The sequence below is a fragment of the Somniosus microcephalus genome, chromosome 6, assembly GCF_052327205.1.
Source record: "Somniosus microcephalus isolate GS21.2 chromosome 6, FLI_Smic_1.0, whole genome shotgun sequence".
Taxonomy (NCBI): domain Eukaryota; kingdom Metazoa; phylum Chordata; class Chondrichthyes; order Squaliformes; family Somniosidae; genus Somniosus; species Somniosus microcephalus.
The window spans coordinates 89,393,195-89,417,854 of record NC_140992.1 but is presented as its reverse complement, the minus strand read 5'-3'; the positions used below and the strand labels follow the sequence as shown (position 1 = coordinate 89,417,854).

Here is a 24,660-nt window from a genome sequence, read left to right as displayed (position 1 = left end):
TTAATGCAGACAAGTACCTTTTGATCGGGGAGTAGTGGGGGGGTAGAGGAGAAGACAATCACAGCATGATAATCAACACGAGCTGAATTGTACCCTTGAGATAATTATATTTTAATGAGCTTCAGCAGTCAGATTATTCGATCATTGCTCTTGCCTTACCCTTCCTCCCACCAGCTGCTGCTGTTGCCTTGTCCTCTCCAAAACAAATTGACTCAATTTATTTTGAGACCTCAATATTTAAAAAAGTTAGAAATTATCCAATTGAAAAGTTGAACATGATACGGTATACTGATAATTTTGCCATCTAATTTTTTAATCTTTTGAATTAAAAAAAATTATATTGGAGGTTTTTTTTATTCAATATTTAAAAGCTGTTAAGACTGATGAGAGCAATGGACAGTCTGAATAAATAGCTTAGCCAGGAACAAATGGGATCATACCTCCAACTAAGCCGTAGACACAGATGCACTCGATCTGTGCTTTTTTTTTTATATTGAACACCCAGAATCTGTATGGTTACCTGTCAGAGTTTCACTCCAGCATGCAACAGCAAAATGTAAGTTTGTTTATGCTATTTCAGCTTCTAGCTTAACCCCATGTGTATGTCCCAATCTCTATTTCACTCTCTGTAAAATTTTTGAAAAGTGAATTGATAATCAGTGCTTTTTATTTCCTGATTTGCTGTCTGTGAGAATTCTTCAATGTGATTGACTGCTTAGACAGCTTGATAGCATCACTGCTGCTCTCCACTGGTGATCCCCTTTTGACAGCACTACAATCAATTTAATGTCGACAACACTCGAGTTTTTGCCACAGAGATCGCAAGATCTTTGTGGGTAGCTTTCTTCGAGGTCAGATGCGATCACCATCGCTTCGCCACTGACTGCAAATTCTGGGCCATAATCAACATGTTGGTTGCTAATATCACACTGGACAGAGATGTTTTAGTTGTTTCTATGAATCTTGTATGGAGAGGAACAAAAAGTTGTTTTTCTGATTGCAGATGGAAGCCCTGGGTAAGATGAAAGCTATCAATAACCTAGTGAAACTTAGCTCCTTGAAGGTGGCAAAGAATAAAATGAAGGATGTGATGCATACCTGCTTAAAACAGCCTGTGTACAAGGAAGCACTCTCTGACTTCCAGTCACCACTGAATCCCAGTGTTATCCTTTCAGAACTGAAGTAAGTTTGCTCATTTTCTACTTTAAAAAAAAAAACTAGTCTTGGAAAAGAAATGTGGTATTTTGAATTGTTCCAAATGCACACTGACCTAACTAGAATGTCATGAGCTTGTAAACTTGATTCAGACTGAGGGAGGTCCATTAACTCCCACAGATAAGCTGTTCATGAATGCAAAATGTATGTTAACTTCTGCAGTAGATGATTTTAGGGCTGTGTGTGGAATATTACTGATTGAGCTCTTCAATGACTCGCTGGGTAAGGCACTACCTGTTGTGGTGCTGAGCCATACAGACCAAAAAGTTGCAGATTCAATCCCTAATCTGTTGATTCATCTGACCGCAGTCTGGGCAGCAATTGGGGACTTTAGTACAATAGCAAAATACTGCAGATGTTGGAAATCCGAAATAACAACAGAAAATGCTGGAAAAACTCAGCAGGCCAGGCAACATCCGTGGAGAGAAAATAGAGTCAACATTTCGGGTCAAACCCTTGGCAAAGGGTTTCGACCTGAAACGTTGACTCTATTTTCTCTCCACGGATGTTGCCTGGCTTGCTGAGTTTTTCCAGCATTTTCTGCTGTTAATTGGGGACTTTAATTGGCCTCAGCATCACACTGGAGCATTAGCATGTGTTACAATAAGGGTAGGTTTAAAGCACCTTGTTGGGATAGAACAGAGGGTGTTTTCGTTAAGGTAAACAAAATTTCATTTTAAATATTTTCACAAAAGATTACAAATTAAAAGGAATGAACCTGAGGAGATCAGTGCACATAAATGTTTTGTTTTCCATATTTAATGGTGCAATGTTGCTGCAAATTTGAGAAAATTCAACTCTCTTGTTTGACGTTGCAGGAAAATGTCATTTAGTTGAGTATTTATCCTTGATATGGTTAGTGTCCTGATAAATGAGTAATAATAATCCACACAGGCCAGAAGGCCTAGGCTCAGCTCCTGGCTTTTGCTGAGTTAACTGATCTCGCCCTGGGCCAGGGAAGACGCAAATCAGTCAGGGTTTATTCTGCTGATTGCAATCTAAGTGACTCCTGTTAGAAAGTGGATGCGTCCGGTAAGGGCAGGATCAAGCTTGGCTATGAGGTCCTCCAAGCTCGGATAACCTGCCAATATTCACTTGTTAGGCTCACACATGAAGAATAGCCAATTGGGTAAAGTACCTGAATGCTGCTGGCACCATTGAACTGTACCCCAGCATCAATCTGGGTCTTCATAGGAGGAAAGGAGAATACTTTGATGGGTTGGGGGAAGTACTTAAAAAAAAAAAATTTTAAATAAAAATCTTTATTGGCAGTAGTATTATTTGTTTCAAAAACCTTATCACTGTTAAGCCGGATGAAGCTTAAAACTTTACCTCCCTAAATTTTGAAAACCCTTCTATAGACCAAGGATTGGAATGTGCTATATAGTCATCGCTTTGTACCTTTCTGGCGTAGCAGCAACAAGTCTACATAATCATTTGGGAGTATGGTTTAACCTGTTCCATCCATCAGAAACATTAAGTTCTTCTCAATTTTCTTCCTTTAACCTAACTTTTGTCATTAATAGTATTGGGTGATTTGATGTTTTAGCAATATACTTTTGGTACTGATTTGTTCCTCCTTGATTGTCATAGTGTAGACAAATGCAGGTTCATGGACTCCAAAATGAAGCCCCTTTGGATACTGTACAACAATAAGATGTCGGGAGGAGAGCCAGTGGGAATTATCTTCAAAAATGGCGATGGTAAGCTTTCCCAATTTCATACTTAAGTGTAATTCTAAAAGAAGCCGTTGGGGTGTGTGTGTTATATAATATATATGCAGTGTAATATTTAGTCAGTTCTTTGGCATATTGTCTTTTCACTCTGGGAATGATAGCCTGTAACACACTGGGGAGGATTTTCAACATCTGCTTAAAATGAGTGTGAAGACGATGGAGTGGCCTTGCCGCCTGCCTGAAGCCAGCGTTGGGAGGCCCAGCATTTTCAGGTTCAGGCCTAATCAGCATAATTCGCATGAGCTGCCAAATGTTCAATAAGTGCTAGTGGGCAGGGGTGGGGCAGGAAATACCGTTTCTCCATGAGCGGGAAGTGAATAGCAGCTGGGGGGAGGAGATGTACTTGGGAAGGAGGTCCACCTAACGACCAGCAGCAGGCTGCAGTATTTTTGGGGGGGCCAGGAAGAGCATTCCTGCTTCTCCTGGCTGCACAAAAATCCCCCCAAAAAACTTTCAAGGCCTTTTTCTTAAATGAACTTCAGATGTTCCTTTAAGGACCACTGGGTGGGCCGCTCACCGCCCTGCTTTTCTATTGCCGGCTGTCCATTTTTCAGGCAAGAAACAGGCAGGCTGCAGTTGCAAATCATCCCCATGGTGGGCTTGGTATTTTTCAGTTAAAGCAGACTTGCTATAAAAACTTGACAATTTGGGGTAAAATCTACTTGAACTGTGGGGGAAAAAAAAGCCCAGCAATCCAGTTATAGATTGTATCCTTCCAAAATTGGGTTTTGAGAGTTTTTACGCTAGAATGCAATACAGTAGTTACAGGACTGGCACTGCTTGAGGTCATGACTTGAGTATCATACAATCAGTTGGCACAACATTGAATTGTATTGGTATAAGTGTGATTTCTACCAGAATATATATATTACCAGCACATTGAGCTTCTTTCTCATTTTTCATTCTTGGTGTTCAGTGGGAATATATTCACAAAAATAATTCAGTGATTGTGTATCCCTGTCATTTTATTTGCTTACATTAAAAACAACCTTAGACTCCTAAGTCCATGAGAAAAAGGTATATTTACTTGTGTGCAGTGTAAATTGTGTACTCTATGCATAACCTGTTGCTTCATATCACCTCAGGCATCGGTCGCAGTTTGTCACTGTACTTCTATACAAAGATAACAGCTTTATGGCTTCCGTCACACACATACCAGTTTGCATTGTTGAACTGGAATGGAAAAGGCGCACTTGAGTAGTACAGCTGGATGTAATTGAGGCCATTTGGCTTTGTTTTAAAATTGTAAGATTAACATTTCTTCAAAAGCAGAAGTTCTGAAAAAGGATCTGTTGTTAATGAAATGCAGCAGTGACCTCTCCTGGCCAGAAACCGAATCTTTATTACTCTTATGTAACACTTATTCCAGTGTGAAGGATGAGCTGGCTGTTGGGTCGTCTATTCAAAACAAAATACTGTAGATTTTTTTTAGCCATGTACTGGGAGAACGGTAGCAAAACATATAAAGATTTGTTACAAAGTAATGGAAAAACTTAGCAACTTGCAGTAGACTATTGGCTGAAAACATGATGAACATAATGAACTTAATATGTGACCCCATAGTAGAATTATAGAATAGTACAGCACAGAAGGAGGCCATTCAACCCATCGAGTCTGCGCCGGCTCTTTTGAAGAGTTAGTCCCACTCCCCCACTCTTTTCCCCATATCCCTGCATTTTTTCCTCCTTCAAGTATTTATCCAATTCCCTTTTGAAAGCTACTATTGAATCTTTTTCCACCATCCTATCAGCCAGTGCATTCCAAATCCTAACCACTTGTTGCATTAAAAAGTTTTCCTCATGTTGCCTCTGGTTCTTTTGCCAGTCACCTTAAATCTGTCCCCCCTGGTTATCGGCCTTTCAGCCATTGGAAGCAGTTTCTTTTTACTTACTCTATCTAAACCCTTCATGATTTAAAACACCTCAATCAAATCACCTCTTGGCCTTCTCTGCTCTAAGGAGAATAAACCCAGCTTCTCCAATCTATCCATGTAACTGTAATCTCTTAACCCTGGAATCATTCGAATAAATCTCCTCTGTACCCTCTCCAAAGCCTTCATGTCCTTCTTAAAGTGCGGCGCCTAGAATTGGACACAAAACTCCAGCTGTGGCCGAACTTGTGTTTTATATATGTTCAGCATAACTTCCTGGCTTTTGTACTCTATGGGCTGGATTTTGATACTGGAGGCGTGTAGGAGGCGGGACTACAACTTTTGGGGTTGTAGTCCCGCCTCCATCGAGTTGTGGCCAACCCACGCAATTTTCACTTGATTGACCTTGTTGAGCCTGCCCAGCGGGCTCAGCAGGCCAATTAAGGGCCACCCGGCAACAGGTGACATCACAAATTGACATTTCATCTGTCAAGAGCTTTTGACGCTAAGTTAATTCCTTCCTCTCAGGCTGATTTAGAGATCTCTCCAGAACAGAAAGCTGAATGCTGCAACTTTTGACAGCTCGCAACCATTCTGCTTTCTGTGCTGGTGAGATGAGGGGCTCCCAAGACCTGAAGGAAGGAAGGCAGTAAAGGTAATTAAACTTATTTAAACACTTTACACAAACCAAACACACTTACCTCTGCACTCATGCACACATCACTCACCTGAACACCGGACATCTCGAACCCTCCAAGCCCTTCAGCCCGACGGTCCGCCTCGCTAACTTGCCGTTGTTTGGAGCCACTGGGAATCCCACACTTCAGGAATAAAAGTAGGGATTAGGCTAAAAACTGCCTGTTAACAGGCAGTTAATTGACACTAATCCCCTTCCCGCCTCGGGGAGGCGGCTCCCAGCACAGGTCGGGTATCCGCCTCCTTTGAAACTGGCATGGAGGCGGGTTGGGGGCGGGATGCGTTTGTGCCCCCCAATTTCATGATTTTAACCCCCCACACGCCTCCAATCCCGCCTCCATGGCCCAATGAAAATCCTGTCCTATGCCTCTATTTATAAAGCCCAGGATCTATGATTTATTAACTGCTTTGTTAACCTGTCCTGCCACCTTCAAAGGTTTATGCACAAACCCCAGGTCTCTCTCTTCTTGCCCCCCCCCTTTAAGATTGTACCATTTAGCCTGTTTTGTGTCTTCTCATTCTTCCTACCAAAATGTATCTGAACATCTGTACATGATGTATAATTCTGATGGATCCACATTCATTATCACAATAAATGTAGCACTATAGGTCTATTCATGATAAATTACATAGATGAAAGCGAGACAACAGCAAATGGACAGCAAAAAAAAGAGAAATTATGTACTGATTTAGGCTAAATCAGATTATTTTACCACAGTCATGGAATAATCATCAGGTCAGGATTTATTGAACAAGTTGGCCAATTAGTTAAGGCTGGATATTGTCCAAAATCACATTCTGTTTCTATGCATATTCATTATTCAGAAGTAAATCCTGTACATACATTCCAAATTTTAATAATTTGTGGATCAAGCCCCTCATTTCATGTTAGGATTACTGCCAGTAGCTATAGTCCTGCCTCATTCAAACTGGTTGTGACATGATTACACTCACTTCTCCGCAACATTATGCCATAATTAAAGTCCATTCTTGCAAGTGCTGGAGTACCTGCATAAAGTAATTTTAAAAAACTTTGGAAAGCCTCAAGACCAGTTTCGGTAGATGAATTTGGGCATGCGTAGATGCGTTATGTAACCATGACACTATTAATTGGTCAAACAACACAATGAAAAGGAGGAGCCAGCTATAAAAGACTACTTAAACACTTTAGGAATCCATTTTGATTTCTGTTGGACATGACTACTGTTCCCATTTATTCTTTGACAGAAGAGCATTTTTGAGTCATCCAAAGTCCCAATTCAAAGGCCGACTTGGCTGAGAATTTCTGAGGGAGCACGGTGGCATAGTGGTTAGCACTGTTGCCTCACAGCACCAGGGACCCGGGTTCAAATCCGGCCTCGGGCGACTGTCTGTGTGGAGTTTGCACATTCTCCCTGTGTCTGCGTGGGTTTCCTCCGGGTGCTCCCCACAGTCCAAAGATGTGTGGGTTAGGTTGATTTGGCTATGATAAATTGACCCTTAGTGTTAGGGGATTAAATACGTGGGGTTACGGGGATAGGGTGGGATATGTGTCGGTGCAGGCTCGATGGGCCGAAATGGCCTCTATCTGTACTGTGGGGATTCTGTGAATTTCTTGTTTTTTTCAACGAAGTTGCTGCTGGAAAAACGTCATTTTTTAAGGATAGAAAAATACCCGGCAAACCTTTTTCCATTGCCAAATACAAGATAACATAATTCCCAGTGAAATGCATTGTATTGCACTCAATGTAAATGGTCTGTGGCTCTCTTCTTTCACTGGAGACACAGGATTCACAGAAAGAGGATGCAACTAAGTATTTCCAGCAAGAATTAGATTGGTTGTACAACTGGGCAGAGAAATGGCAAATTAAGCTCAACACTGGTCAAAAAAGTGGGCAATAAGTATAGTGAATAGAATTGAGTTAGCACAGGGAGACTTAGAAACATGAGAGTAACAATAGACATCTTATTTTCAATATGTAAAGCTAATAGAATATTAGAATATAGAACAAGAACAATAGAATACAAGTCTGTAGAAGTTCTGCTAAGGCTTCACAATACATTGGTCAGACCACACTTGGAGTGCAGTTTTGATCACCATGTCACATAAAAGATGTGCATACGTTGGAAAAGGTACAGAGAAAAGCAACAAGACTGATCCCAGTTGTAAAGGGCATGAACTATGAGCAATGATTAGAGAAATTTGAGCTTTACAGTCTAGAAAGAAAGTGGTTAAGGGAGGAGGGAAACTCATCCAGATTACTTCAAAGTGAGCCAGCAAAGCAGGAACAGAAGACATAAATAGAAACTTGTGAAAAGTAATTTTAAACTTGTCAGGAAGTACTTTGCTCAGACATGGTACATGTTTGAAATCTGCTTCAAGTGTTTGAGCTGGTATCCTATGTTATTTGCAAAGTAGATTTATCTTTTTTGTCCCCTTTCTTCCCCTTCCACTTTTGTCTGTCTGATCCCTCCATCTCTGTCTACCCCTATGGCCACACCTCCTTCTCTGTCCGCACCATCTCTCTACCCTCCTGCCTCCCCTCTCCCCCTTCTGCCTCTCTACTTCTGCCCTTCCCTCCCCGACTGCTCTCCAACCCTGTCTCTTCCACTCTTGTCTCTCCCTCACCCATCTCCCTGTCTGCCCTCTGCCACCTTCATCTCTTTTCCTTCCCTCCCTTTTCCTTTCTTTCTTTCTCTCTTTCTTTCTCTCTTTTTCTCTCTCTCTTTCTTTCTCTTCCCTTCCTCCCCTACTCTCACACCACCGCCCCCCCCCCCGCCCCACTCTGCCCTCCTCTTCTCCTTTCCCCTCTCCCATCCTTCCTGTTCTGGTCTCCAGTCTCCCAGCCCACCCTTGTCCTGGTCCAATTATACTACCACAATCTAACCCCACTTCTCCAAAAGGCTAGACTTGGTCTTGACTCCCTGTGAGGAACATCACAGGCGATTGATTTGTAATGTGTTAAAAATCTTGCTTAGGGAGGGAATTCAAGAGCTCAGGGCCTAGTCAGCTGAAGGCATGGTCACCAATGGTGGAGTGATGAAACTTGGGGATGCGCAAGAGGCCAGAATTGGAGGAGCGCAGAGATCTCGGAGGGTTGTAGGGCTGGAGGAGGTTACAGCGATAGGGAGGGGCGAGGCCATGGAGAGATTTGGAAAAAAAGGATGAAAATCTTAAAATCGATACGTTTGTCCATCAAACCCTCTGAAGAAACCTACTCCCACAAACACTGGCCACGTGCCCGACCCTCAAATGCAAGTATCCTCCTATGTGCATTGCATGGGCGATCAACATTTATTTAATTGTACATTAAGATATTCTTTGCTTTAACATATAAACATGTGTGGTAATCTCCACTATTTTGATGAGGGTTTGGTAAGACAACACTAAATCCAGTACGTTACTGCAAATGTAATATTTGTTAAACCCTAGTATGAGCACCTCTGTGGAAACAGAATATGGAAAAGAAACAGCTTCCAGATCAGGGGGGCACAAGGTTTGCCTAGTGTTAGACTTTTGAAAGTAACAATAGTTCTGTAAAGGCCCAAACTTGTAACAGTTTACACATTTTGTTTTTTTTAGGCAGTCAGGCTACAAATTTTGTGCTGAACAAAGCGTTAGGATTTTCTGGTTATAATGCCTCAAGCTTGGCTGTATATTTTTATTCTCCTCCGAGTGCTGTCAAGGCGAGGTTTTTGGAACATGTTCAAAGCAGTTTAATGATGTTTTCATATTGAGGGGTTATTTAAAGATGTCACCCTCTTTTTACCTATTACCCTATTTACTAGTCTTCTGCTGAGTTTCTTCTATTTGTGATTTGAAAGTATTTAAAAAGAAAAAGAAAAAGTTTCATATATAGAATGTGCTGTACAAGCTGAAGGGTTCTTGCAGACAAGTGCGTAACATTGTTTGTATGCATAAGGTGGATCATGTGATTTGCACGGGCCAGTAGCAGAGAATAGGGATTCACGTTACACAGCTGTACAATAGGTTCAAGGCCTTCACGTTAACTGATATTTAAGCTCACTTAAACAAAGTGAGATTTCTTTCAATTCGCAGCCAAATTCACAAGTGGTGAAGCTAATTATTTTGAATTGCCACGTAATTCTAATATGTTTATATTACAAAACAACTTTAGGAGGAAGCTGGTGCTCAGGGTTCCACCCATTTCATATTAAGGGTTGGATTCCGAACAGCAAGTTGAGCAGTGGTGCATGTGCAAACTTGAAAGTCATGGTTCTGACTACCTTTCTGGAAGTCATGCCACTCCCTCGCTAGCTAGGTACATACCAGCAGTCAGGAATCCACATTTCTAGTCTAATCTAGGAGGCTGATTGCTCAGCCCACTGATCACCAACAAAAAACGATGTCTTGTGCCACCAGAGGCAGCACTGTATATTCGCTACTTCACCGCCGCCTCCAGAGGCTGCCGCAAAAAAAACCACCTGATCAGCTGGGTCTCAATAACTTGAGATACAGAAGCACCACCGCATTTAACTTACATTGCTAATGTTAACTGCAACACTGTAAACTAAATGCAGTATAAGAGTGTAATAGTACAGTATAAGTATGAGAATGGTTAGAGTCAGTGCACTGAGATTGATTGGTTCTCTTTCACACTCACATACATGTAGAACTGTGACCGTTCTACTGAGGCAAAATACTGCAGATGCTGGCAATCTGAAATAAAAACAGAAAATATGGCAGCTGTTGATGATTCTGCCATTGCCATTTACACTTCATCTAGACACATCTTTTGTTTCTTAACTTGTCCCATTACAATCTCCTTTTGCCTTGCACCATCATCCCTTTTGTCTTTTAATCTCTCCTGCCTTTCACCCGATCACAGACCTTCCCTTTTGTTCTTTCCTCCCCTCCCCCCTTTCCCTGCCCCTACACTTGCTCAAAAATCTGTTACATCTCCAACTTTTTCCAGTTCTGACGAAGGGTCATCGACCTGAAACGTTAACTCTGTTTCTCTCTCTACAAATGCTGCCTGACCTGCTGAGTACTTCCAGCCTTTTCTGTTTTTATTACAGTTTTACTAAATTTACTTGTGATTTCTCTTTTGTCAGGTTGTGTGGGTATTGCAAGTGATTAACTGCAGTTAATTGGCTCTAAGCAGACAGCACTGCAGTATAGGTCCACAGCATTATCAGAAACGCGGGGGGGGGGAGCGGGCGGGGAAAGAGATAACGGATCAGCGGGTTTGCCTACGAATTGCTGGCTGTAACCCTTTCTGCTCCACAGAAAATTTGTAATCACAGTTGATTATAACTTTTTTGTAGCAGCATCATGTGAAGCATCCACTTTTTAATTGATTTGCTGTGGTCACGGTGACATGACATGTAGAACCTTGCGATCTATAATCCAGGAATGGAACCAAAAATGTGGGTAGGCATAGACATTTTTTTTTGAATCAGTGAAGAAGCTGGTTTAACCAGTGCTATGCAACCGTTTTATTTTAATTCACCAAGTTTGCTGTTGGGTAGAGAGAGAAATAGCCATGAGAGCCATAAGACTAACTGGCAACCTTGACCTGCCTAAGCTCACCTTCCAACCACCACCCCACCCCACCCCGCACATGCCGCCCACCCACACCACCTCCTCCACTCTTTTTTTTAAAAAAAAAGCCCTGTCTCCTGTCTGCTGACTGAGCCAGTTTGCAGGATTCAGGTTGGAAGATTTGCAGTGAGTAGTGACAACACCTTTCATTTCACTCAGCAAAAATGCATATCTTCCTGCAAAGTCATGTTTTTTCCCCAGAAACCAGCATTTTGATCCGTGTTGAAACTAAATGGCAAGAGGTTGTCACGATTCCCTTTTGCAAATTGTTTAAACTACACCCTAGACACTTGCCCTCAAGGAAGAGTGGAGGAAATACTTAAGGGAACAGCTGTAAGAGGGAGAAATGAGAGAGGAGAGGCACAAGAGGGAGGTGTTGTGAAATCTGCTTCATTCGTGTTAAACCTGTGCCTCACAATAGGGTAACTGTCAAAGCTTAGCGCAACCAAAACCCACTAGGCACTGTCACAACAGGCACTGGATACAGCAAAGGCTATGGGCCCCAACAACATCCCGACTATTGTGCTCCAGAACAAGCCGCGCCTCTAGCCAAGCTGTTCCAGTACAGCTACAACACTGGCATCTATCCAACAATGTGGAAAACTGCCCAGGTATGTCCTGTCCAAAACGCAGGACAAATCCAATCCGGCCAATTACCGGCCCATCAGTCTACTCTCAATCATCAGCAAAGTGATGGAAGGTGCCATCAACAGTGCTATCAAGTGGCACTTACTTGCCAATAACCTGCTCACTGATGCCCAGTTTGGCTTTCGCCAAGACGACTCGGCTCCCGACCTCATTACAGCCTTGGTCCAAACATGGACAAAGGGGCTGAATTCCACAGGTGAGGTGAGAGTGACTGCCCTTGACATCAAGGCAGCATTTGACCGAGTGTGGCATTAAGGAGCACTTGTAAAACTGAAGTCAATGGGAATCGGGGGGAACACTCTCCACTGGCATTACCATCGCCAAATCCCCCACCATCAACATCCTGGGGGTCACCATTGACCAGAAACTTAACTGGACCAGCCGCATAAATAATGTGGCTACAAGAGCAGGTTAGAGGCTAGGTATTCTGCGGCCAGTGTCTCACCTCCTGACTCCCCAAAACCTTTCCACCATCTACAAGGCACAAGTAAGGAGTGTGATGGAATACTCTCCACTTACCTGGATGAGTGCAGCTCCAACAACACTCAAGAAGCTCAACACCATCCAGGCCTGTTTGATTGTCACTCCCTCCACCACCGGCACACCGTGGCTGCAGTGTGTACCATCTACAAGATGCACTGCAGCAACTCACCAAGGCTTCTTCGGCAGCACCTCCCAAGCCTGCGACCTCTTCCACCTCGAAGGACAAGGACAGCAGGCGCATGGGAACACCATCACCTCCACGTTCCCCTCCAAGTCACAAATCATCCTGACTTGGGAAGTATATCGCCATTCCTTCATAGTCGCTGGGTCAAAATCCTGGAACTCCCTACCTAACAGCACTGTGGGAGTACCTTCACCACACGGACTGCAGCGGTTCAAGAAGGCGGCTCACCATCACCTTCTCGAGGGCAATTAGGGATGGGCAATAAATGCTGACCTTGCCAGCGACGCCCACATCCCATTAAAAAAACAAATTAAAAATAAAGCAGCACACATCAGCACCACTCTTGGAGTCAATCATCCACCCAGTGAAAAAGCAGAGATGAACTGTTGAGATTGTAATGTAGCAAATGTTAGATGGAGCAGTGCTGGTAACCCTTGATGTTGCTGTTCTAGTGATTGGTCAGTGAGGTAGTGGAATTGGGCAAAGCCTATCTCCACACTGGAGGACACCACAAAAATATTGAGGAAGGGTTTGGCCCACTCAAAACAACACTAATAAAATAAAACCAGTAAAATGTAGGGATTTCAAACCATATGGTACCCATAAAACGCATCTAGTGAATAAGTGGACACTACAAGTTGATACTTAATAATTATCTAGTGTGAGCCAAAGCTGTAAATGTAAGCAAGCAGTTGGAGAAACTTTCTAGGAAATCTAGTAGACCTATAGACCCTGCCAGATGCAGGAATAGTGCCCCCTCCCTCCTCCGGGTACTCCAATCTGCTTGCCCAATCTTTTGTGCACTGGGTGATCCAAAAAATTATTGGTAATCAATTTGCTAATCCACCAACTTGTCTATTTTCTTAATATAAAGTAGGATTTCTGCAGACTTTCTCTGTAGGGTAGTGATGACTTTTTTAAATGAGTGATTTAAAAGAAAACTGTCAAGGTGGTCAAAAAAGACTTGGTACCACCCTGATTTAATGGCCCTGGTTGTAGAAAACTACTGAAGAATGTAGTGAGCATTTAATTGTTGACCGCTAAATGGCAGAGGCTGCAAATGTTTTTATTTTACTAATGTGCCTACAACCCGGCCAACAATTCATTTAGGGAACTAGCTCACCACTGAATGTACAGGAAAAATGAACATTTACATAGAATCATAGAAATTTACGACACAGAAGGAGGCTATTTGACCCAACGTGTCTGTGCCGAACTTACTGATGCGCAGTAATAAATATTTGCAATGATAGGCAAGCACCAGTGTCTCCAAAGACTCTTCCCTCATTCCCTCCCAGTTAAAGAGTGATGAATGGTTAAAGGTTTTGAATTGAACTTGTTTATCCCATGATTGATTGAAGAATTAAATCGGTGCCTTGAAGTGCAATAGCTCATGAAAAGATTGTAGTAATGCTTGCTTCTATGTTTTTCTTAGCCTACCATTAGCTTTGTCCCAGCTTTATGAATGGCCGGTTAGACTTTAGAAGTTAAAGTTTAAGAACAGTCTGATTCAGTCATGTAAAGTTTCTGTTGCTCAGCATTAGTAAGTGCCGCTGTGAAGTCAAGATGCTGACCATCTACAACAGAAAATACTTTTTATAAAATTTACACACATCAATATGGTGCCTGTGACATGTGGTTTTTTGGGGGGGGCTGAATGTTCATCACACCAATGAGTGCTTCTGGCACAATGCATTTATTATTGCCCAACATGTACAGCGGTTTTTCTCTACAACTGGATTATTAATGGCGCATGTTGAGAGAAAAAATGACAGGATGTGCTGCACATGAGGAAAATTGGTTTATAACTGAGATGATATGCACTTCATTAGAATTGAGTGCCATAGAAACAAATGGGAGTTAAAAAAATCTGTATAAATGTGACTTGCTCACAAGCGTAATATCACAGAATCACAGAAACCCCACAGTGCAGATAGAGGCCATTTCGGCCCATCGAGCCTGCACCGACACATATCCCACCCGATCCCCGTAACCCCTACACCAACACATATCCCACCCTATCCCCATAACCCCACGTATTTAATCCCCCTAACACTAAGGGTCAATTTTATCATAGCCAATTAACCTAACCTGCACATCTTTGGACTGTGGGAGGAAACTGGAGCACCCGGAGGAAACCCACGCAAACACGGGGAGAATGTGCAAACTCCACACAGACAGTCGCCCGAGGCCGGATTCGAACCCGGGTCCCTGGCGCTGTGAGGCAACAGTGCTAACCACTATGCCACCGTAATAGTCTAATACCGTTTTGTATTACATACAGATTTTCCATATACTGTACTGAAATAGCCCACAAACCTATGCTATTTTCTTCCTTTTGTATTCAGATCTGCGACAGGACATGCTGGCTCTGCAGATTCTACACTTGATGGACATGCTGTGGAAGGAGGCAGGCTTAGACCTCAGGTAGGCCTCCCACAGTTCACTTCCTTCAGCTGCCTCTCAACCGGCTTAACTTTACAAACCAGACTGTGGCAGTGTGTGCATGAACGCTTCCAGTTATTCCATCTGAAAATTTGAAGCACATTTAAAGGAAAACACTGAGCGGAAAAAGGAGACAGATTAGGCCTTAAGGCATAGTTAGCTCAGAAGAGTGCATATGGGTTCATTATGTGGGAGCCTAGCCTTAACTTTGATGTGCTCACTGAGTTGGAGCATACTTTTTCCTGAAGAAGATTTTACAGTAAGTACACTGTGGTGTGTATTCCCAGAATTTAATCCATCCACAACAAAGCAATCCTGAGTATTTTGTCAATTTAGCTTTTTCTTGAGTGGTCAGATAACTTAATGGTTGTTCTGTTACCTTTTGATAGTTAGATGGATCACCCATTGTATGGTACATATATCACTTCTAGCTCACTTTGGCTCTGTAGCCTGTTTGCAGTCTGAAGTATAGGCTTTTAAGACACAAAGAAAAATTGGCCTGTTTAATACAAAAGACAAATTTGGATACGGCTTTGCTATAAATATCAGTAATAGTATGTTGAGGCACAAAATATCACTGCAAAGGGAAACATCAGTAAATCATTTTAAAATACAGTTAAAGGAAGGAAAAAGACATCTTATTGCCAAGAATTGCTTGTAGATCTGTCAGTCGTTTTTCCCAAATCTACAAAAATTCAGCAGTCAAATTGTTGATAAAAGGGCCAGGATGAGATGGACTGCACCCCGAGGACATGTCCTCAACTTGACTCCTGTCAAGCTGCCTTTCTGACCAGGATGTTTTTTCCCCTTACGTTGACCCTGTTGACCTCTGGGGCTAAAGAACCTTTCATCACAGCTTGCTTTCAGAGGGGAAGCAGTTGGAGGTGTGCCCAGTAGATCTGTAAGTAGGGTAAGTTAAGATGCCATGGAAAAGTGCCAACTCACCCTTTGAACTTCATGTGCACTTGGCGTGCAGTTGTCATGCTGTGATAAGATGGGCAGCGCATCCCAGTTTCGTTATAGCGGACATTTCATTTAATTGGCCTGTAACGCCTTTATTACTTTCCTCCCCCTCCCACCGCTGCCTCCCCCCGCCCCAAAAGGGTCCTATTTCTGGAACAGGCTGCTTTACAAAATTCATTGTTCATTGTCTTTAGTACTTATTATCCAGTTTACTCTTAAAGCCCAATAGTGGTCCTATTTTAATTTAAGCCTAGATAGATAATCCAAAATAAATGCATGTCTCCCTCCTTAACCAGTCTGTGTGGTGGGGGAGGCAAGAGAGAGATAGAAGGTGAATCTCAAGCTTTGTTCCTATCAACCTGATGCAAATCTCCTCTTCTCAGGGTTGTCCAATTCTGAGTAACTACCGCAATCTTTCTACTGGGATCATTAACTGCTATTCAGTTGCAAACTTTGCAGCAATTTTTAATTTTTTTACAGCTTTGGTGTAAAATCTGAGTCTTTTTAATCGTAAAAATATGGAAATGTCAATTAATTGAAGTCTGACACTTGGAGGGGTTTTAAAGCACCTATGATGAGTGCTGTTGATCTACCTTAAATTCAGACACCAGTAATGTGTTTTTTTTCTATGCTGGCGCAAGGAACTTGTTAAAGCCTTGGCAGCTAAAAGTATATTGCGTTCACTGAAAAGGTAATGGATACTCGGGCTTTCAATTGTTTGCTGTATTTTGTTCTAATCTGTGAGAAGCCACAGAAGTGCCGTTTATGTGCCAACATATCCAGGAAAAAAGATTAGATAATCTCCTCAGCATCTGGAATCTGCAGACTTCCTTGGCAGAATTTCATTTTCTAAGGCTTGGCCTTGCTGCACTTTTTAATTCTGGATGAGCCTATGGACAGAATGCAGCGCCATCTGTTGTTTTCCTGGACTGACTACAACTGTGGAAATGTTCCAGATTTCCAAATTCAGCTGGATTCCTGATAGGAATAATTAATAAGATTTTTTTGTTTTTCTTTTGATGGGTTTTCCATTGGAATTGTTGCCATAAGCCATAAGTCAGGAAGCAAACTAGCCGTAGAAGAGGACTTGATAATGCAGAGCGCGTGCTTAATACCAAAAACATCTAGAGCACTGTTTCATCGCAGTGCCTTGCTTACAAAAATATCTCGCCTTCAATTTAGCTGACGTCCCTTCACTGCACAGTAAAACCTGTATGCTGTATGTCACCGGGAGGCGTCTGACGAGCAGGCTCTGCTAATCAGTGAAAGTATGCCTTCCAAGTCACACACCATCCTGACTTGGATATATACTGTCGCGGGTTCAATATCCTGGAACTCCCTCCCTAACAGCACTGTGGGAGTACCTTCACCACAAGGACTGCAGCGGTTCAAGGCGGCGGCTCACCACCACCTTCTCAAGGGCAACTAGTGATGGGCAATAAATGCTGGCTTTGCCAGTGACGCCCACATCCCAAGAATTTCTTTTTAAAATTTACTGCATAGACCATTGTCATGTTTACATGGCTTCCCCAATGAATGTGAATTTTTCTGCTGACAAATGTTGAATAGGAAGATTCCAGATTCAATCTTCGCCCTGTCCTGAATTAGTTGATCACAGCCAGGGCAGAAGTAGGGATGCAGTCTAGCAACTCCTGCTGCAAGTGCACATGTGTATTGATGTCACATGAGGACAGGATCAAGCTCCAGCTCCAGCTCTACCTGATACCCTCCACAATAGTAGTCTCTCAATACTAACCGGGCTCACTCATTTTAACTGCAGCCCCTCTCTTTCCACCCCGCCCCCCCAAATCAACATCGCCTGGCTTCCACTGGGCAGTGGGAGTTAAAATCCCCCCCTTTAGTACTATCAAACTGAAGCTGTGCGAATCTGCCCTGAACCACTTCTCTCCAGTGTTACACTGCAATTTAGCACTACTGTCCTGTGGAAACAGCTGGGAGTGACACTAAAACTACAGTATACTCACATCCTGAATTAAAATGCTTCCTCTTTTTTATCAATGTAAAATATTGCTTTTAACTGTTTCTTTTTCAGAATTGTGCCTTATGGCTGCCTTGCAACGGGAGATAAATCTGGTGTTATTCAGGTGGTCTCTGCTGCAGAAACGATAGCCACTATCCAGCTAACTAACAGTAATGTCGCTGCTACTGCTGCCTTCAACAAAGATGCTTTGCTGAACTGGCTTAAGGAAAAGAATTCTGCGTAAGGTTTTGTCCTTTTCACTTGGCCCTTGCGCGTGTGTCTGAGAAACACAGTTTTGTGAACATTCCATTGTTTTTTCTTCCCCCTCATTTTATGCCAATTTACTCTCTTCTCCCCTCATCCCCACCTCGGAAAGTATCATTTCCTTACTTGGGGTCTGGTCTGACAGAGATGTGGTTTCACAGCAAGTGGCATGTCTTGATTTTTGAGAGACTAAACAGGCCGTGTTGAGGCTATTGCCCCATAGGAGGAGTCACAGCTGAGGCTGTCCTTGTCCAAGTTTCATGCAGGTGCACTTTCCACAGGGATTACTGGATAGCAGCATTCCGAGCAGGAATCCTACCTGATTTTCTTTTTTTTTCCCCTGCCAAGAAGCATTGAGGCCAGATGTAGCACTCCTACAGCCACACTGGCAGAGGTTGGCTACCTCAACAGACTGGCGATTGTTCTTCCTGGTCAGTGTGACTTAGCTGCTCCAACACAAAAGCAAAATACAGGAAACTTTCGTTTAACCGGAGGTTAAATGTCCAGAAAGCTCTATCTACCGGCAAAATTCAGGAGCCATTTCCTATAAGATTTTTTACTTCTCGTTGCTTTTTTTTTTCCAGTCAGGCTCTGCAAGGTCTAGCTGAAGCTGTTGTTTAGCTACAGAGACGCTTTTAAGCTGCGGCCGACTGTTTTGAAGCTGTTGCTAAGCAACAGGGTTTGTTGATTCACATGGAGCTCAAAAGCTCCGTATGTTTTAACATTAGCGCTGGTTTCTACGGCAGTTTTGATGGTATGGCACCAGCTCGGTCCCGTCAGTGCCGGATACCAGAAAGTTTCCTGTGCTGCGGATGCTGGAAATCTGAAATAAAAACAGAAAATGCTGGAAACACTCAGCAGGACAGGTAGCATCTGTAGGGAGAGAAACAGCATTAATGTTTCACATCGATGACCCTTCGTCAAGACTTAGCTGCTCGTTGCCTTAACCAACTGAACTATCGCAGCAGCCCAAACACATGTTAACTGATTTTAGTAGGATGTATGTCTAAGAGTCATGGGTGCTTTGTGGAAAATATTTCCACTCTGTGGTAACAGAAGCCCCTACTGTGACATGCTTCACCTCTGGTGGGGCGGAGGGCGGGGGGGTGTCACGCCCCCATATTCACTAATGCAGCACAGTAGAACTTTGCTGGTGTAGCAAGACTTTAACTTCCTGTGGTTCAGGGAGTCCAGCAGAATGTTTTTTTCACTTAATGTGGTTCCAAACTGTGTATCGTTAAATGAAGGCAGGTTTGTTCTGTTACTGCACTCTTTACTGGAAGCAAAAGTGCATCTGGATCGACCGCTATGGTCTGTGTGCAGTAAACATACACAAAGCACAAAAATATGGTTGACATTGGGACTTTCACAAAAGGATAGACAATGTAAGCTCTTCTTCCGTGGTAATTGCTGTGAAAACTTTTTGGATGATCTAACGTTTGGGATGGCTTGGATGCCTGGCCAGAGTTCTAAAGAATCTCTTGTGCACATCTGAGAAGAATCACTGCAACCATTGGAAGACTTTAGTACAACCTCTTCACTCCGTACATGGTGAATGGTGACTTGCACACTATGCAATGATATTTTCCACAGATGCATGCCTTTCTTTGTAAAAGTCAAACTAAACATTCAGCTCGTGGAAAAAACATGGCAGTTGAATTAACGTACAGTTAGATGTCTGTACCTCTTTAATGTTAGGATTGTTCTTAACCAATAATGTATTTTCTAAATTAAAGTCAAATCCCTCTTATGGACTTGTCTCACCTTATTTCCTCAAAAAAACAAGGAGGTTGGTCAAGCAGGAATTCTGCCCTCTCTGAAACTATGTTGGCTAGATTATTTTCAGATAGGTAGTCAAGTTTATTCCGAATTGATTCTATTGTTTTGGCACTTGTTGCTGTTAGACGAACAGTTGTTTTGTCAAAAGAGGTAGCATGTAGACTTGAAAATTCAGCAGTGCTGACAGTCATCATGAGGTGAGGTCCCAGGATTAATTGACTCCCTCATGATGACAGTGAGCACTTTATAGATTTTGTCTCGAATCTCACCAAGGTATAAAGCATCCATTTCTGGGGATTTCTTGTAGTTTACTTATATATTTGTTCTTGGGATTTGGGTGACAGCAAGGCAGCATTTGCCTATGCTTGGTTGACCCAAGGAGATTAATAATCAACCGTATAGTGTGGGACTGGTGTCACATAGGCCAGATCAGGTAGGGGTGGCAGGTTCCCTTCCCTGAAGGACAGCAGTGAACCAGTTGTTTTTTTACAACAATTCAGCAGCTTTCATCATGACAGCCCACAAATAACCAATTTTCTTGAATTCAATTTGACAACTTTCCATGATGGGATTTGAATTTACAACCTCTAGTTTGCTAGTCCAGTAACATACCCACTGGCCTACAGTTAGTCTTTAACTGCACCATCTAACACTGATTTTGGATTAGTTCTCGTATCCCTGCTTCCCCCACTCCACCACTGGAGACCAATCCTTCAGTCCTACACCTCTGCCCTCTAGACTTCTCTGTCAGAATCACTTTGCCTCACTCTTTCTTCCTAGAAAAGCCTCCTAAACGCCCTTATCTTTATCTGTGTGTTTAACCTCTGCTCTCTTCCCCCCCCCCCCCCCCACCCGCTTACAATTCTCCTCCTTTCTTCTGTTGGTATCCAACAAATTGTATGAATCCTTGGAATCATTTACAGTTAATCACTGTACCCCAGTAATTCTATATATTGCACATGAAAACTTTTAAATGCCCTATTTTAATGTCTCACTCAGAATCTGAAATATATAAACCATTGTACCTTACTTATTATTGATGCAGCCCCAATTGCCCCAGTAGATAAATTGTTCAGTGTTTTCTTTCCTCTTCTGCTTAATTACAGGGATGCTCTTGAGCGAGCAATTGAGGAGTTTACTCTGTCATGTGCTGGCTACTGTGTAGCAACCTATGTGCTGGGGATTGGTGACAGACACAGTGACAACATCATGGTCCGAGAATCTGGTCAGGTATGATCTAATAATCTTTACAGTGCAGTAAAGAAGTGACTCGGAATAGGATTAGGAACATGGTGGTGTGATTTCACAACAAAGATTTTCTGGCATTGCAAGGTTCATTCCTGGTTTTAGATAACGTTTCAACTGGAGGTTGGACATGTTTTACATAAATAAGCTAATATTTAAATCTGGGGCCTGTTGTTTGTGTTTATCAGGCATTATCAAATGGATATCCATTTAAATTTGTGTTGGTATAACATGATGATTTGAGTAGTCAATGTGTTGCAGTTGTCTTAATGACTGAGAAACTAGCAGTAAGAAAATCTTTGTTTCAACCTGATTGAACATCTCTAATATTAATTTTGTTCATTTGACAAAAGGGGTAAGAAAAACCAATATGGTAGCTTAATGGCGCCTAGGATGGTTTCAAAATCAGTGCCTCTACTTTTCTGACACAGCAGTGTTTTGCTGAAATCCAAATGTGAAGTAGAATCTGGGAAGTATGCAGATCAATAAAACCCATCATAGAAATATTTAAAAATCCCAAGTAATATTGTTCCATCTTTCAATTTTATTTTTGTTTTTGCAATGTTACTGCAGTATTCAAAGTGCTGACCCTTAATAACAATCTTTCAGTGAGTAGTTTTAAGTCTGGTCCCCCTTTACATTATAATGATGCCACTGACTGCAATCCCAATTTCAGCAGCAGTGCTATTATTATGTAAATAAGGCGATGTTACTATTGCGAAAGGAGCCAAGAACCACCTCTGGAGGCAACAGTGCCATTGTAAATGGCTGCCAGTAGCTGTGTTGACTCTTTGGTTCTGCCCATGGGCGAGCTCAGATTTGTCACGGTGCTGGCCTTTGTGGTCCTCTGAACTTTGGGTAAGGTCCAAAGTCAGAGAACTAAAGCTAAGAACACAACTTCATTTACAATTGTTTGGCCGCTGGTGCTCTAGAATCAGTTCCACGATGTGAATGGGATGATTCTTCGGCAGCAAGTTACTTGGCAGAACTACTTCAAGTAGAAACTGTATACAAACAAGGAATGGACCTGTCAATCTATCAAATAGTGAATGTGTTGAAGATTGATATTGTTGGAAACTCTTCTATTAAAATATCTTTCAATATTTCATTTTTGGCATTATTTAGTTTCAGAAATTGGAGCAAATTCTTGCAAGGGAGTAATCCTGTTTTTTCTGTTTCAAGCTCTTTCATATTGACTTTGGACATATTCTTGGCAATTTCAAGTCTAAGTTTGGGATTAAGAGAGAGCGTGTGCCTTTTATTCTTACCTATGACTTCATTCATGTCATTCAACAAGGAAAAACAGGAAACACTGAAAAATTTAGCAGGTAAATAAATGGTCATGTCATAGCTGTTGTATTATGATTCTGGTTCTATCAGAACAGGCTCTCACAGAGGATACTAACGGCTGCAGCACATTGTTCCGGAATACTTCTTTTAGATTTCAATCCATCATCCCAAGCTGGTGTGCCCTCTCTTAAACCAGTCACAACTGATGTGCTCTGACTTCCCCTCCCTATTTATACTCATTCTTTACTCTCTTTCTCCTTCCCCTGTCCTTTATTATATTATGTGTAACTGACATAACCCACTTATTGTAACCCACTTATTGTAACTAAGCAATTGTACAATAGTTATCAACAAATATGCAAATGTAGAACCTTCTTATAAGTGTATGTATGTTTGACACATCACAAATGGCTTGTGTGATATAACAATAGCACTGTAACTGTTCATGTGGTCCAAACTGTTTAATACCATAACCTGCTATAATTTCTGAAGAAGAAAATCATTCCTAGAAATTGGACGTGCAAGCTATTTAATTGGTAAAATTTGAGACTATTCTTAAGCTTAAACTAAGCTTAATATGATGATTGATATATTCAATGGGTAACTGTATAAAACATTTGTGCCCTATGAGCGAGGAGGACTACAACTTACTTGTGCCTTTATGTCCTCTGTAAAATCAGCTTGAACAAATCACTTACAAACCAGCTTTGTAAGCATTGGGAACATTCCCATGAGCTGGAAAGATGCAGATTTGAGCCTACCATTGCTCGCATAGAATTCCTAATTTTGCTTATCCTGTGGAACAGCACAGGAAGCAAAGGCTAAACACTTCCCCACAGCAAGGAAGGCAAATTGGAGCAACTAACTCCATCTGCCCAGACTCATTCCTGTGGGCCTTCTAGTGTCCAACTCAAGAGTAATGGCCCAGAATTTGCGGTCAGCGGCGAAGCAGAGACATTCGCTGCTAACCCCGAAGTAAGCCTCCTACAAAGATCTCGCGATCTCTGTGGCGAGAAGTTTGGATTTTCCAACATTCAGTTGAGATCAGTGTAAGTTAATGGGGCTCCCCTAGTGCGAGCTGATGTGACATCAACAAGCTGTCTAAGCAGCCAATCACAATGCAGAATTCTCACAGACTGAGAACCAGGAAATGAGTAAGCTCCTTTTATTCTAACTTTTTAAAAATGTTATAGACAGCAGAACAAAGATTGGGGCTCTCACATGGGGGAAAGGTAAACCTGAAATAAAGATGAACAAACTTTTAAAAACTTTTTAAAAGTTTTTTAAACATTTAAATTTTTATTATAATGGATAAATTTGACACTCCACAAAATTAAAATTAGTTTTTCAGGCCCATAACATTTGTTTACCAGTCAATACCCTGTTAGGACACCGGTTACCCCTAATCTGTTCATTTACTGTTATTACCCACTGCAAATTCTGGGCCAATATTGGCCTAGGCCTGGAATAGGTCGTTCGGCCTCCTATCCTCATAGGGAATGGAAAGCAGAACAGGGTGAGCTACATTTGGTGATGGTGGGGTAAACATTTTCATTTGTAGTGTTGGTGATCATAAACTCATGGAGAATTTTAGTACTCATAATTAGCTTTCATTTCATTTTGGCCACAGTTTTGGGTTGGATCAAAAGGGAAGTAAGGCATCTATTGCAGGTATTTAGCTTAATAACCCCAAAGATAAGTTAGTTTTGTTGGTCTATTCAACCAGTAAAACAGTCTACCTCATAATGGAATAGTATTTCATAAATTTCATTTAAAAATTTGTTTTGCATTTTGTAGCAGTTAATGCTGTAAATACCAACATTTATAGTCAACATTTTGAATTGAAATACAAAACTAAAATTTCATTAGTCTTAAGGGCTATGTCAGTATTACCAGGAGTCAAGTCAAGCACCGCAATACTGTTATAGGAGAGAGAATTAATTTATTTAACACACACAGGTAAATTAACTACCTAGAATTGGGTAGAACAAAATGTGTAGAGTATGTGTCTGTTGATGTATCACTGTCGTTTTATCTCTTCATGACATCCAGAAAGTTGTGCATTTTATAATGCGTTGTCTATTTTTGGAAGGTTCCGTCAATGTTGTGAAGAGGCTTATCTGATTCTGCGCAAGAATGGAAACCTGTTCATTACTCTGTTTGCACTAATGTTGACAGCAGGACTACCTGAGCTAAGCTCTATCAAAGACATCCAGTACCTTAAGGTAAAATCTTCTTTCTATAGCTCTTCCTGTATTCCATTAGAATTACTTCAAAAATACACACTAAAGTGAGGCCTTTGGTTTATAAGATATA

General features: G+C 41.9%; 1 protein-coding gene across 1 annotated transcript in view; it reads left to right on the top strand.

Moving 5' to 3' along the window:
* Nucleotides 1–24,660, top strand: part of pik3cb (phosphatidylinositol-4,5-bisphosphate 3-kinase, catalytic subunit beta) — a 249,745-nt gene that overhangs the window by 218,779 nt on the left and 6,306 nt on the right. The window contains exons 16-22 of the mRNA XM_085990511.1: nucleotides 1,004–1,182; nucleotides 2,809–2,918; nucleotides 14,726–14,804; nucleotides 17,839–18,006; nucleotides 20,916–21,039; nucleotides 22,237–22,382; nucleotides 24,437–24,569. Coding sequence (XP_085846637.1) covers nucleotides 1,004–1,182; nucleotides 2,809–2,918; nucleotides 14,726–14,804; nucleotides 17,839–18,006; nucleotides 20,916–21,039; nucleotides 22,237–22,382; nucleotides 24,437–24,569 — 939 coding nt within the window. The remainder of the gene's footprint in view (nucleotides 1–1,003; nucleotides 1,183–2,808; nucleotides 2,919–14,725; nucleotides 14,805–17,838; nucleotides 18,007–20,915; nucleotides 21,040–22,236; nucleotides 22,383–24,436; nucleotides 24,570–24,660) is intronic.